Consider the following 17,341-nt stretch of genomic DNA (forward strand, 5'->3'; position numbering starts at 1 on the left):
AAGCGATTATATTACCTTTCGTAAAACCGCAAAAGCCCAAAAGTGATGTCAACTCCTACCGGCCCATATCATTGACTAGTAGCACTTGTAAATTGCTTGAAAAAATTGTGAATCGTCGCCTCCGTTGGTATCTCGAAAAAGAGGGACTCCTACATCCATGCCAGAGCGGTTTTCGACAATACCGATTCACAATGGACAGCATCGCTCATCTAGAGTCTGAAATATCCACAGAATTCACAAACAAGCAGAAAGTGTTGGCAATTTTCTTCGACATCGAGAAAGCGTACGACATGACCTGGAGGGATAACATCCTTAGAAGCCTGGTCAACCTTGGATTTACGGGCAATATTGCTCACTATGTCAATAACTTCCTTCAAGACCGCAGTTTCACTGTTCGCAATAACAACACCGTCTCTTCTGTCAAGATGCTTCAAAATGGAATACCACAAGGCTCTGTTATCAGTGTCACGCTTTTCCTGTTAACCATCAATAATATCTTTCAAAAAATTTCTCCACCAATTAAAGCCCACCTCTTCGCCGATGATCTAGTGATATTCACTAAAGGGAAAGACCTAGCGTCGATGCGTAACCTTCTGCAGAGCTCCCTACAAGATCTAGAAGACTGGTCAGCAACGACAGGCCTCAGATTTTCCACCACTAAATCCAAGTGTATGTTGTTCACTAAACGACAAGTTCAAGAAAAACCAACTCTAAAACTGGGAAATGTCAACTTAGAGTATCTAGAAGAAAATAAATTTTTGACCAACATTTGACTTGGAAGCCACACCTTAATTTTCTCAAACGAACCTGTTCCAAACTGCTTGACCTCTTAAAGATCTTAGCCCATCACAGCTGGGGAGCTGACACTTCTCCAAGTTTACAAAATGATAATAAGATCAAGGATCGACTATGGTGCAGTTGTGTACTCCACCTGCAAAAAATCGTACCTTGGCCCTATTTGTACGATTCAGAACACTGCTCTTAGACTTGCGTTCGGCGCATTTCGAACGTCACCGGTTTCTAGCTTACATTGCTTAGCAAATGAATTCCCTCTCATTGATCGTTTCCATTATCTTCGCCTCAGTTATGTGGTCCACATCGCTAGAAACCCGAACAATCCTCTTAGACGACCAATCTTGGAATCACCAATTGACCCAGCCCTTCAAAATCCTTTCAACAAAAGACTACGTAGTGATCTTCAACAGCTCGACCTACCCAGCTTTCCTCAGACACTTTCTCAAACCTTTACTTCGAATCCTCCATGGGTCAATTCTCCACTGCCAGTCAATATCTCTATGTCTATCTACAAAACAGACACCACACCACCTTCCGTCATTCAGGCAGAGTATCGAGCTTTAACATCACAATTCCCGGACCACACACATCTCTTCACGGACGCATCTAAATCATCACAGGGAGTCGGCGCTGCGGTGAAGACCCCAACCGACGTCCTCCAATTTTCACTTCCAACTTACAGCAGCGTGTTGACTGGGGAATTATACAATATCCTGGAAGCCCTTAACCACATCGTCAACCTCCCAGGATTCCACTTCGTGCTCTTCACGGACTCCATGAGCGCACTGCAAGCCTTCAAGGCGTTGTTTCCAGTCAATCCACTCGTAGTTCGTATCCAAGAACAGTTTCAACAACTTCGACTTCAGAGCAAAGAAATTCTCTTCTGCTATATACCATCTCATATGGGCATAACAGGCAATGAAATGGCAGACACCCTAGCTAAGGAAGCGATACTTTCAGTCAATTCGAAACCTCTTATAGCTGTCCCATCTACGGATATTAAGAGTCTCTTTCGAACTCGCATTGTAGCATCCTGGCAACGCAAATGGGACACGCATCCCTCCCATCTACGCAAAATCCAGCCCAACGTCACAACACGGTTGCCTCTACCTAGTACTCGCCAGGGCCAAGTCTTAATCTCCCGACTCCGGCTTGGGCATTCCAGATTGGCTCATGCTTATCTGTTCTCACTCGATAAGGTCCCACCTCAGTGTACGAAGTGCAAGTCAGTACCAGCAGTGGAACATATTCTACTCCACTGTACCACATTTCAACAGAACCGCATCCGCTGGTCACTGCTACCATCACTTACCGAAGTTCTTGGTGATCTCCCAGCTGTAGAAAAGCTTTTGCAGTTCCTCACAGCAGCCGGCCTTCTGCAGTTAATCTAAGGATTGCACATTGTATTATACATCTTTTATTGTACCGCCTTGTCACTAATAACCCTTCGTGGTTGATGTGACAATAAACATTTACATAAAAAAAAAAAAAATTATCTAAAATTCTAAAACCAAAATCAGTCTACTTTCCTTGCATTGCCACCAACACCTCACCAACTAACTACCAACACATTCCGCTACCAAAACTGAACACATGGTTGCCAAGTTTGTTGTTGTTTAACGATTTTCTTTATTTATTTTTCAAATTCAAATTATTTAAATGCAATTTGCCACCGCTGATTTTTTTTCAGCGGGAAATTTTAATACAAAGTGCGCCACCATAATGCTATTTAAATTTTATAAAATAACGTACTCCAGCACTTGTGGTTTATGAATCCGTGTTCAGTTTTTACCACAGATATCCAGATTAAAAAAAATCAAAATTATATAACACTTTATATTTTAACTTTGAAATTGCAAAATCGAATGCTGCACAATCTTACAACTATTTTAAGGTTGTTGTAAGTATGGTAAATTGTTAATTAAAATTTGCCCATTTATGACTCCCCGCAAAAATTACGCCGGTCATATACGTGATATACCTAATTTTGATGTTCTTCATATGTTCAGTGAGTTATTTTTGCCACCCTCGGAATGTTAATGAAATAATCACACATCCAGTCTGGAAAATTAAACAAACAATGCTAATATGATCAAATTTGTGGCTTCGACTTCGTAAATTACAAAGATTTTCTTTTATCATTCATTGTACCATAGCCACTTTGAGCAAATTCAATAATTTTTAAATAGTTGTTTTTACGTTTTTTATGCTTTTACCTATACTTTAATTTACATAAAAATATATGTTTAGTAAAGTTTTGTTGGTAGCTACACATGACAATCGAGATGTTTTAGATAACACATAATATCGATTATTTCTTCCACGCAGTTACAGAACACACCTTTTATCATATTCAAACTTATTGTACACTGTAATCTAGGTGGGTATGTTTGGATCAATGCACACACCGAATTAATTTACTAAATACTTTTTGCACTTGTGACTCAATGCGTAACAAGACTTGTTTAAATTGGATACGTTATAATTCCTCTACACAGTTTCAACAGTGATATTGCAATAATTGGGGTCACCAACTTACTTTCTGTTCAGATAACACAGAACAAGTTATTTCATAGTGGATCAAGATGTTTTTTGAGTTGTACTGGCAATATTTTGTTACTGGGTTAGTTTTATATGGCGTAGCGCGAATAATTTACGCCTATATTGGAAAAAAAGGAACCGTTTCTTATGGTAAACAAAAGAAGGATGATGAGTTCAAAACTCCCGATCAAAGTAAGTATTTTTTTAAATTATTTGCATTTTAATTTATTTTTTTCAAAAAAAAAACACCTGAACATAAGTGAAGCATGTATGCAATAATATGTTTTCCGCATTAGTTTATCTGAAAAAATATAAAAAAAAAATCATTCTAAAATCTTGACACCATTTTAAGTATGTTATCACGTCACGAGTTTTAACCTTTATAAAAAATAACATTTAGCAATTAAGCTGACAACAAAAAAAACCTTCCCAAATTTTTGGTTTGGTTAAAAATTTGTGAGTACGATTAATTTTTCTTTTATAGAAATATTGAAGCATTTAAATATTTTGTTACTTGAGTTGGAAACATTTATACACGTTTTAAAAATACGTCAAAACGGACAAGAAGTACAAAACTAATAACTAATAACTTAATTTTATGTGTTTAAACTCTTTTACTTATAGTTTTATACTAAACTAATAATATTCTCGACTGGTAAATTATTAGCATTTTGTTTTATTCCAAATTACTTTAAAAAGTAGGCTGGCAGTAAAGATGATTTTCTATGCTTGGATGCATGATACGTGAACATTAGAAAATCCACAAAAATATAAAATTAGATTCCACATTCCAGCTTGGAAATATTTTTTTTTCGAAAAAGGCCTTAATTTTCAGTCCAGCGTCACATATTTTTTATCTTGTATAATACCTGCCACAGTTTTGTGTAATGTTACTAACTGTATATTATGTTAGATGCAATCAAGCATAGGTCCTAGTTTTGCTGTTTCATACTACTGTTGTGTTATTATTACTAATAATAGAAAAAAATTAGTTATTATTCAATATAGACAAAAATAGATTTAAACACTAGAATGAAAATGCAAACGACACCGTTATAATATTTTATGTACAAACAAATAAAGTTTCTTTTTTTACTAGTAGCGTAGAAATCCACCATTATCATGCTTGTCTGTGAGTAGTGAATTCGTTTTTTTCTACCAAAGTCAATAATGATAATTAAATTTGACCAAGGTTAATAATGGAAGTGAAGTTATTATGGACCAAGGTCTATAATAAAAATTGAGGTTATCTAATGCCTTAGCAAACGAAAATTGGTCATTATTACCAGATTTTTTAAATTATTTTCACGAGAAATGTAAAAGTGCTAACTGCCATAACAGCATCTCGGCAGGGGTACATAGTTCACTGTTTAACATATTTCCTAAATAAAATAACATCAATTAATTGACAATTCGAAATTAAAAACCTCATTAGTTCATTCAAACCAACTTTTCAAACGTCCAAAAATAATGACGGAAAACATCAAAACCTAGTTAGGTGATGTCAATGTTGTTATGTTACTTTTAATAAATTGAAATTTTTTTAAATCTGTGTTTTGTAGTGCGCTACTAGTGAAAAAAATAGTATGTACGCTATGGTAGTGAAGAGCATTATAGACCTGACGTTTATAAGTATATATATATATATATAAGTATACAACTTATAACCCTCGACCCTTCGCGTCTCGGGCTCTAATCTGAGTTCGGTATATAATGATTGTCTTGGCGTATGATATACTATTATTAACTTATTGATTTTGATTCACTACTTAAATTGAAATTTTCAGATTAGAAAAATCGTTCTTTCTCGTGTATTTATACACTGTTAATAATCATCATAAATTTGTAAGGTGAGCCTAGTTACAAAGTATGCATGAAATTCTACACATTTTTTTGTTAATGTAAATAAATTTTTGTTTTTAGACCGCTGCATGTATCTACTTGACTGATTAACTAATTGTGTAAGAGTAAGTCAAAAAGTAAAACCAACATAGTATAAATGTAGATACATTTACCCTAAAACCTCTATTGCAGGGGTGGTATCCACAAGTAGTTTATTGGGATACAAGTCAAAATAGATGATCGGACGATTTTCCAAAAATAATTTTCTAACATTCTTAAATAAATATTTTTTAAAAAACTTGAACCTAGTATTTTTAGATTTTATTAAATACTAACAACCCGGCCCGGCTTCGCACGGGTGGTATTAAGCATCTATGTATGTCCTGATCATTTGTCTGACGTAATGAAGTTGTATATATGTATTATTTAACTTATTTCAATATTACCTGAAACTATATATTACAAACACTGTTTATTCAATCCTATCTACTGAAATAAGTCAATTAATTTCTAAATCTTTCATCTCTCAGAAAGCATGGTTTTTTCTGACTGACTCGACAATTCTTACCATAATTCGGCCAATTTATACAAAACCTTGATAAATTATACACCTAAGCCATCGTCGTGAATCACTGTATCTATTGGTGAAAACCGCATGCAAATCCGTGAAGTAAAATCGAAATCATTTCTACTACATGCGAAAAATACATTTTTGACTAGTACATATTATCTCTTTGCGCTTCTGTGTTACAACAATTTTATTATTGTTTGTTTTTTTTATGTCACCAGCAGATTTGTTACCAGCTTTACAGTTTTGTTTTCTTTACTTGACAAAATACTTGGTTCACTCGAGTAGGATTATACCTGTTTTGTGTCTTGTACAACCCGTACATATTTTAGTTAATTTTCCTTCTTGATAAATTGTACATACTGTTATGATGTTATTGTAGTTGCTGAAGTTGCAAATGAAGTATCCGATGAATCAGACGAAGACATTACACCTGCCCTTCCTAGTAACTTACCACATATTCCGTTAAACTACAAGAAATTTCCTGCTGACGAAACACTACGTAGAGCTAAGGAATTTTATGAACTCATGAATCAACGTCGCACTGTTCGCAGTTTTAGTTCCGAAGCTGTTCCCATGGACGTGATTAAAAATATCATTAAAACAGCTGGAACTGCTCCAAGCGGTGCACATACGGAACCATGGACTTATGCTGTTGTTACTTCACTTGAAATGAAACAAAAAATTAGAGAAATAATCGAGGAAGAAGAAGAAATTAACTATAAAAAAAGAATGGGAAAAGTGTGGACAACAGATCTTAAACCATTTAAAACAAACTGGGTCAAAGAATATTTGACAGAAGCTCCATGTTTAATTTTGGTTTTTAAACAAATGTATAGCTTCAGAGCAGATCAAAAGAAAAAACTTCATTACTACAACGAGCAAAGTGTTTCAATTGCGACTGGTATCTTACTAACGGCCGTCCATGTAAGTATTACCAAAATTAGTTCATTATCTGTATATTTAATTTATTTATCACAGTATGCAGGTTTGGTTTCGTTGACATCAACTCCACTTAACTGTGGTCCAGCAATTCGTACTCTCTTGGGCAGACCTTCTTCTGAAAAGCTGACTTTATTACTTCCTGTGGGTTACCCTTCAAAAGACTGTCTAGTTCCAGATCTAGAAAGAAAACCACTTGAAGAAATAATGGTAGAATTTTAAACCTAACTTGTTTTTATCGTACACTGAGTTATATTAGTGTTAAAATTAAATTTTCATTAATAGTGCAATATGGATAATTATGTTGTATTTAACCACGACTTCTACATGTACAGTGCTAACAAGGTGACGTGCTCAATTTATAAAACCAAAGCTGACTAAAGATATATAATAACAGCCTTCTTTGACTAATTAAATAATGATTGTTCAAATTAAAAAATATCCTCGTATGCCGTAATTGTGATTTATAAAAATTTAAGCACTTTCCGAATAAGCAACTACTTTTTCTAATAATCAATACTCAAACCAGTTTTTTTACGGGAACCATAACAAAAAATATGCATCGGTTTTTATTATGTGCCCTCAAACGGACTCATTTAAGTCGGACTTAATCCAAAAAATAGTTATTTTTCGGACTAGTACCTAAAACACAGTTTTTGCAGACTAATCGTTGCTGTTTTTGGGAGCTTAACTAAAAAATATTTGTAACACATATTAAACATACGTAAAAGACTTTCTCTAGACTTGGCTACGCACCGTTCGTAAACAGCAACGATTCGTCCACAAAAACTGTATTTTAGGTACTTGTAACAAATGTTTTTTTTTGGCCTCGTTTCAGAAGTACTTGAAATTGTTTTCTATTAGGCTATGGTGAGCTCATGTTAGTTAGTCAGTGGCGGATGCGACCATTTGGAAAGCCGGGCGCCGGTAATCGTGGTGCCCGAATCTCATTTTGTCGTTTTAAATTAAGTAAAATTAGTAAAAAAACGTCATTCAGCGATCCAAATTTTCCCCACTGGGGTTAGTAGGTACCATCTGTCGCTGTAGGTATATAGTAGAGGGGTTTTGTTGGGTTGAAAAATGCCATATCCTCAAGGGTTCATGTTACACCAATTTCAACTTGGTACACTTCGTACATCCACTATACCAAATGTATATAGCAGCCAAAATTTTTTTGCAAATATTTTTGTAAGTTTAAAAAATTACATGTACTCGTATATGTATATTTGGCCTGTTATTAAATAGAGGTATAAAAATAGGAGAAAAAAAAAGTAATATGCTATAATTTTAATATTTCCAATATTGCAACCCAGTTGAAAGGCTATAAGACTTTAAAAAACTCATTTTTTTTCGAAGTATATAATCATACACTCTCTGTTAGCTTGTAGTAATTTTTAAATACATTCTGTTATTATTGTTTCTGCAATTCTTCACTGATGATGATACTGTGTAGTTGTGTACATTATTTGTTTTTTATACATTTATGTAAATGGGTATATTACGTTTCTTAGGAAATTGTAAAAAATATTTGGTAACTCGAATCGCTTTCAATTTGGACATGAGAGCCTGAAATGTCGGGCAAGTGTGTCTTATGTAAGTGTATGTATGTAAGTTTTTATAGGATATTTAAAGTCCTGCATATTAATTTCGCATATAATTACTAATTACAACTATGTACAATCTTAGTACTGTTTCATTTATAGAATAGGAGATTCACGTAAACCGAACAAAAAATTAACACCTACATATTTAGTGTATGCAGATAGATCTGTAGGGTTACGGATTCTGAGAGTCCGGAGGATCACCATGTAAGAGGTTCTTGACAACTTTTACTGAGCAAGGTGAGAGATGTGTTAACGTACCTAAATAGTTTTCTGCAAAATCTAAACAAGTGTGACTGTTTTTGTTAAAAATTAGATTCATTTTTTAAGGCGGTTGCAAAAACAATAATAAAGTTTAGACATAACAAAAAGAAATATGAACGAAGTTCTTTTCCAGACCTAAACATACCCAGACGAATAGGCAACCGTATTAGTTCTTTCTGCAATCTGGAGCTAATCTTCGTATCGTTATTCTTCCTGTTTTTGTGTACATATGTTGTAAGATCATCTATACATATTGTTACGAAATAACACTAGACGCCGTCCCGGTACGACGCCTATGGCTTTTCTAGTATGTATGGCGCGATGACTCATCATGGGTGACAGCGGAGCTTGAATAAAGAAAAGCCTGGAAGTCGGGGGAGTTGTCTCGATGGTGGACTCCACAACAACCTCGAAAGCCACGTTCCGGGTCTTTCCAGAAGCCTACGGCTGGTTAAATAGAGACCACTGACGGGTGTAGTCTAGTCCAGTCAATGAGAGAATTATTTTAGAGTCTAAGTTGAGTCGCAATACATAATCGTGGTATTGTCAGCCGTATAAATTTGTATTACCGAAAAATAAATTGTTCAGTTTTAACAAATAGACGTCGAAGCAAACACAAATGAAATGGTAGAAATTAAAGATTAAATGAAGGATATGAGATAAAATTTTGAAATTATGAAAAATATTGTCTAACGAAATATAGTTTCAATCGACAAAAAAGTAAAAGAAGTCGAGAAATCAGTGCAGGAACATATAGAAGATAGAATAGAAAACAAAATGAAGAAAAAAAAAAGATAATAAAAAATGCAGCATCCACTGGTTCATGTAATGTGACGTCGGGTCCCAGAACAATTCAACTAGACACTTTGGTTAGCGTATAAGAAACACTTTGAAGCAGCAGTGACAGCAATTTCTTGGGAAGAAGAACTGAAGGCTTACCGCCTTGGTGATAGCTCTGCGAGGTGCAGCGCTAGAGATATCTACTTCAAACCTTGTCTGATAAAGATATAAGCAAATATATTGCATTAAGCAATTTGGGGATGAATATCTAAAACAAGGACACACAGAAAGTTGGAAAATCTCTACAAGAATTTGCAACAGATGTCAAAAGGATGGTACGTTTAGCATACGCGTACGCACCACCGATTCAAGAGAGGTTTGCAACAGAAACTTTTATCAACGATATTCGGGACGTTGAAGTTAAGAAGATGTTACAAGTATATATTTAGGTGCCAGACACAGTAGCGGCTCGTGGTCTTTTTGTTAGGTGAGGCAACATTTTCGTTTCAAAATCGGCAGGTATTAATTAACATGTTGGCAATTACTTTTGTTAAAAGACAGATTGTTTATTCGTTTTTATGACAACAATACAAATCACTCTGAGTCAGTAACATATCTCTATATGGGTACACTTCTCGAAGAAAAAACATTAAATTGCTTGACACAAACCAACGAGAAGGTGTAAAGACTACAGAATTTGCTTTATTAACATTAAATATTAATTCATATGATCTAGGGCTGATTTAATCATCATTTAATTTAATCAATTCATTAATAAATTTCTGCTTAAATCTGGATGAGAGGTTCTAAATCTTTGACATACAATTGTTCGTCGTAAGAAAACCGTGCTTAAATATTTAAACTTTATAAGAAACTCTGGAGATTATAGATTCTTATGTTGCTATCAGCATTGTAAAACTCACATTTTCATTGTCCAGACTGTTTTCAATTTCAAGTTAACTTAAAAGTTTTAATACATAACCTTGGCAATGCACATGCAGTCAATACCTTTCCTCGCGTCTAATTAATGCACAACTAACTCAATGCATTCAGCATACCTGTTCAGCATTGTGCAGTTTCACCGTGAGATTAAAAAATTCGATCTGATTGGCTTAAGGACGGTAGGCGTTGCGTTGGTGCCTCCGCTGGCGCTTTGATAAAGCACTGATGACTATTGTCTTTCTCAAAAACATATTAGCACCACTGACTAATCATACTGAAGATATCCGTCTATCTGAGGCATGCCTCCGTCTGAAGCTGGCCTACACGGCGATGATCAGCGCTTATTCCTGTCGAAAGCGCGTACTTCAAAATATGTTACCAATACGCGTTTTAATGAATCACAGTGTTCCATAAAAGTTATTTGCTATATCTGTAAAATATATTTGAAGTTAACAGATATTAAAACAAAAACTAATGGTCAATTTTTCCAGGGGAGGCACTGCCTCCCCTGCCTCCCCTGACGAGCCGCCACTGGCCAGACATCAGCTGATGCTCTGATACGCGGTTTAGAAGTTGAAGCTGCTTTCAGTACCACAGCAACATGCGACAAAATCAGCGTAGCAGAACCAGAGAATGAAGAAACCAACAAAATAGAAAAGTTATCGGAAAAAAATGTTAGGGAAACGGCCTGTTTCGAAAACGGGTAAATGATGTGTCTCCAGGGATATCTCAAACGTAACTATCGTGCTCGATCACCAGTTCCAAGAAAAAGCACACAACAGAGATCTCACCGAGATATCAAAAGACCCAGTACCCTGGGAAATATGTTCCCTTGTGAGAATAAAGCCGCCAACGAAGTGAAAATAAGAAATTTAATCAGAAGTAGTAGTTCAACTACTTATACCGAGAAAATTAATGGAACTCCGGTAGTAATCACCACCGGTATTGGTGCTGAAATATCGATTGTACCTATAGGGTACGTGAGAGCTGAAGATACAGAAACTATACCCGAAACGATCAGACTGGAAATTGTAGCTGTATAGTCGTGTCGTGCCCAAATAGTTTTGACCGCGGCCGAGCTTTTGGACACTAACAAAATTATTTATTTGGGTGTAGGCCCATTTCCTTGGAAATGGAAGAGCTAAACTGCATGTAGGGGAAGAAGTAATAATTAAACATTTCTAACAGTTTGAGACATATATTAAACGAAAGAATTATAAGCATATCAAAATAATAATCGAGTAAATGTGTAAATAATGAACGGAAAAATAAAACATGAAAATAAATTTACACACATAACACGAAAAAAACAACATGCAAAACTATCTTCTAAAGCGCTACGCAATTGTATTCCACTAATAAAACTCTTACTAAAATCTATGAACATAACCCACGATTTTAATTAAATTTAATCCTAGAAAAATCAGCATGCAAAACTTAAAATTAATTCGGTAAACCCCTAAATAAGAGCGATACCTTCTAAACAATATTAATATTACGAGCGTGATAAACAAACTTAGAAAACTACTAACTATGAAATCGAGTATTTACTTAATTATTTGATAAACTGCGTTTGGGCATTTATCTGTTAATTAAATCATTAAAATAGCTAAAATAATAATAAAACCAATAATTCAGTGGATTCGGAGAAATCTCCACTGATATAATAAGAACAACTAAAATTAACGAATTAAAATTATGCACTTAAATCTACGACAACTTATGAATATAAACATGTAAAAAGAGAGATAAATGAGTTTTTACATTCATTGATTAGCTAAATACGCCGAGCGCAACACTCACGATATAAATTGACGGTTACAGGATAGTTAAATACATGCAAAAATGAACAGTCATAGTCTATAAGTGCAGCTAAATATTGGGAAATTAGTACCATAAATGCGCTAAAATACAGTGAGACGATTAGATTAAAATAAAATGCGAGGTTTCTAAATACTATGGCTAAATAATCAGAGAACGAAATCATATTGAAACGGTAAAAATTCAACATAAAATAATCGACTGCAAGAAAATTAAATTAAAAAGGTTTCAATTCGGGAACTTCCCAAAGACGCACATAAAATATTCATGTCGCAAGCAAAAGAGTTAAATCGGCAAATTAAGGAAACATTAGAATAATTATCATAAAAACGAACGGTAATTTATCGAAAAATCGTCCCCAACAATCAAGAACCAACGCAAAGTCAAAGGTGCCACCTGCAAACGGGAACATGTGGTAGCACTAAAGATTACTTTCTGTGCCGGCGCTAACTGTTCACACCCAACGTAACGACGAAAACGCATAAATTAAACGCTACACATGTACGATTCGAACTCGAGAACACATGACGAAAAAATGGAAAGCAAGATAAATCAAGAATGACTAAAAGGTAGACTTACAAAGCCGCAGCATTGAGAATTTTTCTGTCTTCCTCTCGGGCTCAGCAAATTCTTCTAAGTTCGGATTTCTTCAAAATTCAGCAAAAAATAGTAAAAATGTCGACACAGGTTTCGGCAGCGTCTTCGACAGCAACTCAGAACTTCAACTCAAACTGAATCTCTGTCCTGCTGGAAATTCACCCTTATATACTTATATCCTTCGTTTTGGACAGGAATAGACCCGTGCTTTTGTGTGGTACTATTTCTATGGTCATGAAAATGTGAAGATGCGTCGACCAATCGGTAAGTCCGCTTCCTTATATGGTAAAAATATGGGAAGCTGGTGAAATCCCAGTTCCGGGGATGAAGTGGGGATCATTCTAGCGAGGGCTAAGATGAGTGTGCGTGCACAGATGCACTGCTGGGTTGATGACGTAATAAGTTTGAAGCGACGGCGTTCTTTGATGTTTTTTTTATGCGTCTGCGTTTCGTTTGCAGGTGTTTTAGTTTGGATCACGGTTGTAGAATAGATAGGTTTGTACACTAATGGCTTGGGATGGCGACGCTTCTTTTCGATCCCTATATCCATGGAAAGGACACATACAGCTAGCGCCTCTACCTTGTCGAGCGGAAATCGTTCTAGTTATTTTGGGGATTTTCGTTAACATTGCTTTATGAACAATACAATAGTATATTATTAACTAAGGTTGTGAAGACAGACATTCTAGACCGAGCGCAAATTAGAACCTGAGACGCGCAGCGTCGAGGGCTCTAAAGCGCGAGGTCTAGAATTGGCTTCACAAACGTGGTTAATATACTATTTTTTCCACTAGTAGCCCATTTGAGGTTTGCGAATTTTCAAAATGTTTTTTCTGAAGTGCATCAATAAAAACGTGTACTCACGTCATTTTAGTAAGCTTTGGAATTTTATTATTTTTTGACAATCCAGAAATGGTCCAGAACTTTTGTTTTAATTTCCTCCATATTTCCCGTTTTTAATAAATTTTTGTGTGAAAAATGTTGTAAAGTGAACCATCATGTACCCCTCCTCATTCCGTCGTACTTACGCGACCGCGACAAATTTGGCTGAAAAAGGTATGGACCTTTTATCGTTAAAGCGACACGGGGAATGGAAATCCTCCAGCATAGCAGAAGGATACAACGACGGCTCGATCTTCAATAAAAAAAAAATCGCCGAAATCGTCCAAAGCTCATCTACGGCAAATCAAGTCAAACCAAATCGGAACCATGATTCAGTTTCAGTCCCGTAAACTTCATTTTCACTCCCATCAACTTCATCAACTTAGTTTCACCAATTTATCCTCAATTTATAATCAATTCAGGGTTTGGAAATCATTCCAGGGCATAATTTAAAAGCAAATTTTCCAAAATGATCGTTTTCAGGTTATGTCTCAGTTTTTCTGACAGTTGTGGACAGTTGTCACATTAGGTGGCCAACTTCACGTTTACATTATTGACCAAGGTTCACAATTTTCCAAATTACAGACCTCTAGACAAGTCGACAATTAGCCATTGTAATGCTACTAGTGGAAAAAATTTGTAAATGACATTTGATCGGAGTCGATAAGTACGATTTCTTTTATTAATTACATCCACGATTACATCGGTTATAGACAGATGCCTATAGAGTTCTGTCCCTCAAGGCCAACTAAATTCATACTGCTTAAACGCTGTATAAGGCCTCGTCACTCGCGCTTTTTAAAGTTCCTATCAAACGTACCGAAAGTGGAGCAACCTTGTGGGATTTTAAACAACTTTGATATGCCACCAAACACCAAGTGTCACTGTCACTGTGATGTGACCAAGTGTCACTGCCAGAAGTGGTTGATGTCAGTGTTAAATAGAAACTCAAAACAAGCAAGAAATAATACCATAATAAGAATAAACCATTTATTAAAGCTTCAATAGTTTCCTGCTTTGGGGTTTGTTGTCTATTATTTTTCTTTTTAAAGAATCTGTTTTTTCTAGACATATATTCGACAAGACCGGTTTTGCTACTGTTAGTATAATGATCACGCTGAGGTCTTGTTGGTGTTCAACGCAAGGTAGTAATGGATTTTTTAGTAATTTTGGTTGTAAGAGCTTAATCAGGTGGTCACATGTTTTGTTAAAACTTAAGTGTGGTAAAATTTCTTGGATGACATCGGCTATTTGCTTTACAAGTCCCACAAATAGTTCACTTGGGTGTATTAAGCCACCATGGTCTTGAAGGGTTATTAATTTTAGCAGAGGTCCAGGTATTGTACTTGATACTAATGGTGCAATACAATTATCACATCGAATTTTTTGTTGCAGCTTAAGAATTACATATCCAGCTAAGAAAGCTATGGATGCAGAGTAGAGGTTACTTTCAGGTACTTGATTCCGTTTTAAACTATCAATTTTGTAACGTAAATCTGCAGGCAGAAGTAGTTCTTCAAGTTGGTCCTCTGCTGTTTGATTTCTCTGATGAGACAGTTGATTCAAAGATACATACTTGCGGTGTTAGCAAATAAAGATGATTTTAAAATGCCACTTCGTAGAATTTGCCGTAAAGCATATTCTGCAGCACGAGCATCAGTGGTGTCATTTGAGCCTCCTTTTAGGCGAATATGGGAAAATGTTGCTTCAACTGCGTCCGAGCTAAATGATCTAGTTAATACATAATAAAATCCAGATTGTTTAAGAAGAAACTGAATGCACAAAAATGTGCTTTTTGCTGTGAAACACAAAGCATGTGCCGTTTCGTCGCTTAAGCCTGAATAACCAGTCCTGCTTGAAGTAGACTAAATATCCTTGACTTAATGTTGGAAAGTCACATTCAACCAGTGAAGGCGTTCGTCCGAAACGTTCACATATGGTGCAACAGTGCTATCGAGGGCATGAATGTAGTGCCTGCGAGTTGAAACATTGTGCACTTGAAAGAAATGATACATGTTTTCCATGTATAAGATAGTCCCATCAGCATCAATAAAATTATCATATCCATCTTCTTTTAATAATTTAAGCGCTGAAGTAACTGGCGGTGAAAAAACCTGTACAGCTCGCAACACATTCATCTTCTCCAGATTGGTTGGAAATAGGTGTTTTTTGGTAAGGTACCTGACAGGTTTCACAGGCCATTCCTTTTGTAGGCCATATAAGGATTTCAAATAGGACGAAGAAATGATGCCAGCTGAGGAGTTCATATTATGGTGCAAAAAAAGGTTTCTTGCATTTTTCATCGCATGACAAAAATCAAAAGAAAGAAATAAAGGCATTGGTGGAAGAAATGGATGCTCAATGTAATATCTGAGTGTTCCTCCACATAAATTTCTGAACAGTCCTACATTAGAGGGATGATTGTCCGTAACAATGCGTAAAACTAGAAATCCACAGTCTGTCAGAAGTTTGAGAACTTGCAAAGTTAATGAATGGAAATCTGCAGCTTGTAATGTGGAATGAAAAAAATACCCAGCTGGAATAACAAATCGTGCTGATAAGCCATTAATTACAAAACATGCCATTTTGTTTGCAATTTTTGGTTAACTACCGATAGAATTTGAATTACTATCCAGTCCATAAATGTGGTTTTCTGCTCTACTATAAATCATCTTCTCTTTTATTGACATGTCGTCAATAATCAAGGAACACAATCTTTGTGCAGGGTGTTTTAAATTTTGTAGTTCTGCATACAAGCGTTCTTTTATTAAATTGTTTGTTCCATTCAAAATGCCAAGAGAACCTTAACAATAACAATATAAATACAGAACGAGAACAAACGACCAAGAAACCCAAAACACACAAAAGTAGCAAAAGATTGATTCGATATGACAATTGTTACAGCGTGGAACCGGTGATAGTAATTATCACAAATAATTATAATGATCTTGACGAACATGATTCTTGTTTTCATTTCAAATACAGTATCGTAATTTGAGAATAGATGACACCACTTTCGGGATTCCATGGCTTGCTATCCTGGAACCCAATTTTCAGTGGAGTGACGAGGCCTTATACAGCGCTAAGCGATATGAATCTAGTTGGCCTTGGTGTCCCTAAAACGTCAAAAACCAGGCGACGCGATCGGCAATTGGCGTCGCTGACCAGGGATATGCAAATGCATGCTAGTGTATCAACCTATCTATTCTACAACCGTGGTTTGGATACAATTTCAGATGAAAGTAATTGTGATTGGCGATGTTTATGGCGTATTATTCTGTACAAGCTGTTTGCAACATCTGGCAAGCGCAATGTTATTTGCAATTTGCGAATACGCGAATTTTGTTTCTGCATTCGGGGAGTGGGGGTTGAGTTTTTTATCTATTTGAATGGTACTATATGCCGATTAGGACATGCGTGTTAATTAACTAAGATTTGCAAGTTTTCGAATTATGTTTTGGGGATTTGTTATTCGTCTTTTTAGTTACAATTTTCTCATGAACGAATTTAGTGACAGCTCGTCACAGTCGGCACTGGTCATGGGCGAACCATATCGGTAGAAATCTACATTTTTTGTCAGCTGAGAATAAGACACCGGGTTCTTGTGGTCAGCGTGGAAGATTACTTCATTTGGGAATGGATTTGATTAGTCGCCAGGTCGCCATGGAATGACAGTTGACCCAGTGAAGGAACTCCTACGCCTTGGAAATGAAGAGTTCAAGTTGAAGCAGCGTTATATTGAAGTGAAGCCTGTAAGATTGATCAC

At 35.8% G+C, this 17,341-nt stretch overlaps 1 protein-coding gene and 1 long non-coding RNA gene across 2 annotated transcripts; both read left to right on the forward strand.

Annotated features, from left to right (window-relative positions):
• The first annotated feature begins 3,237 nt into the window (after positions 1–3,237).
• On the forward strand, positions 3,238–8,373 carry Iyd (Iodotyrosine deiodinase). Its single transcript, XM_064064376.1, has 3 exons — positions 3,238–3,528; positions 6,129–6,673; positions 6,728–8,373. The coding sequence occupies exons 1-3, from the start codon at positions 3,381–3,383 to the stop codon at positions 6,908–6,910; spliced, it is 876 nt and encodes a 291-aa protein (XP_063920446.1). The 5' UTR covers positions 3,238–3,380; the 3' UTR covers positions 6,911–8,373.
• Positions 8,374–14,351: 5,978 nt separating this feature from the next.
• Positions 14,352–15,750, forward strand: LOC135135140 (uncharacterized). The gene is made up of 3 exons (XR_010281445.1): positions 14,352–14,912; positions 14,971–15,029; positions 15,078–15,750. It is a non-coding gene; the product is annotated as an uncharacterized LOC135135140 (long non-coding RNA).
• Positions 15,751–17,341: the final 1,591 nt, after the last annotated feature.

Source organism: Zophobas morio, unplaced genomic scaffold, assembly GCF_036711695.1.
Source record: "Zophobas morio isolate AGI-343-1 ecotype UQ-CSIRO unplaced genomic scaffold, CSIRO_AGI_Zmor_V1 ptg000024l, whole genome shotgun sequence".
Taxonomy (NCBI): Eukaryota; Metazoa; Arthropoda; class Insecta; order Coleoptera; family Tenebrionidae; genus Zophobas; species Zophobas morio.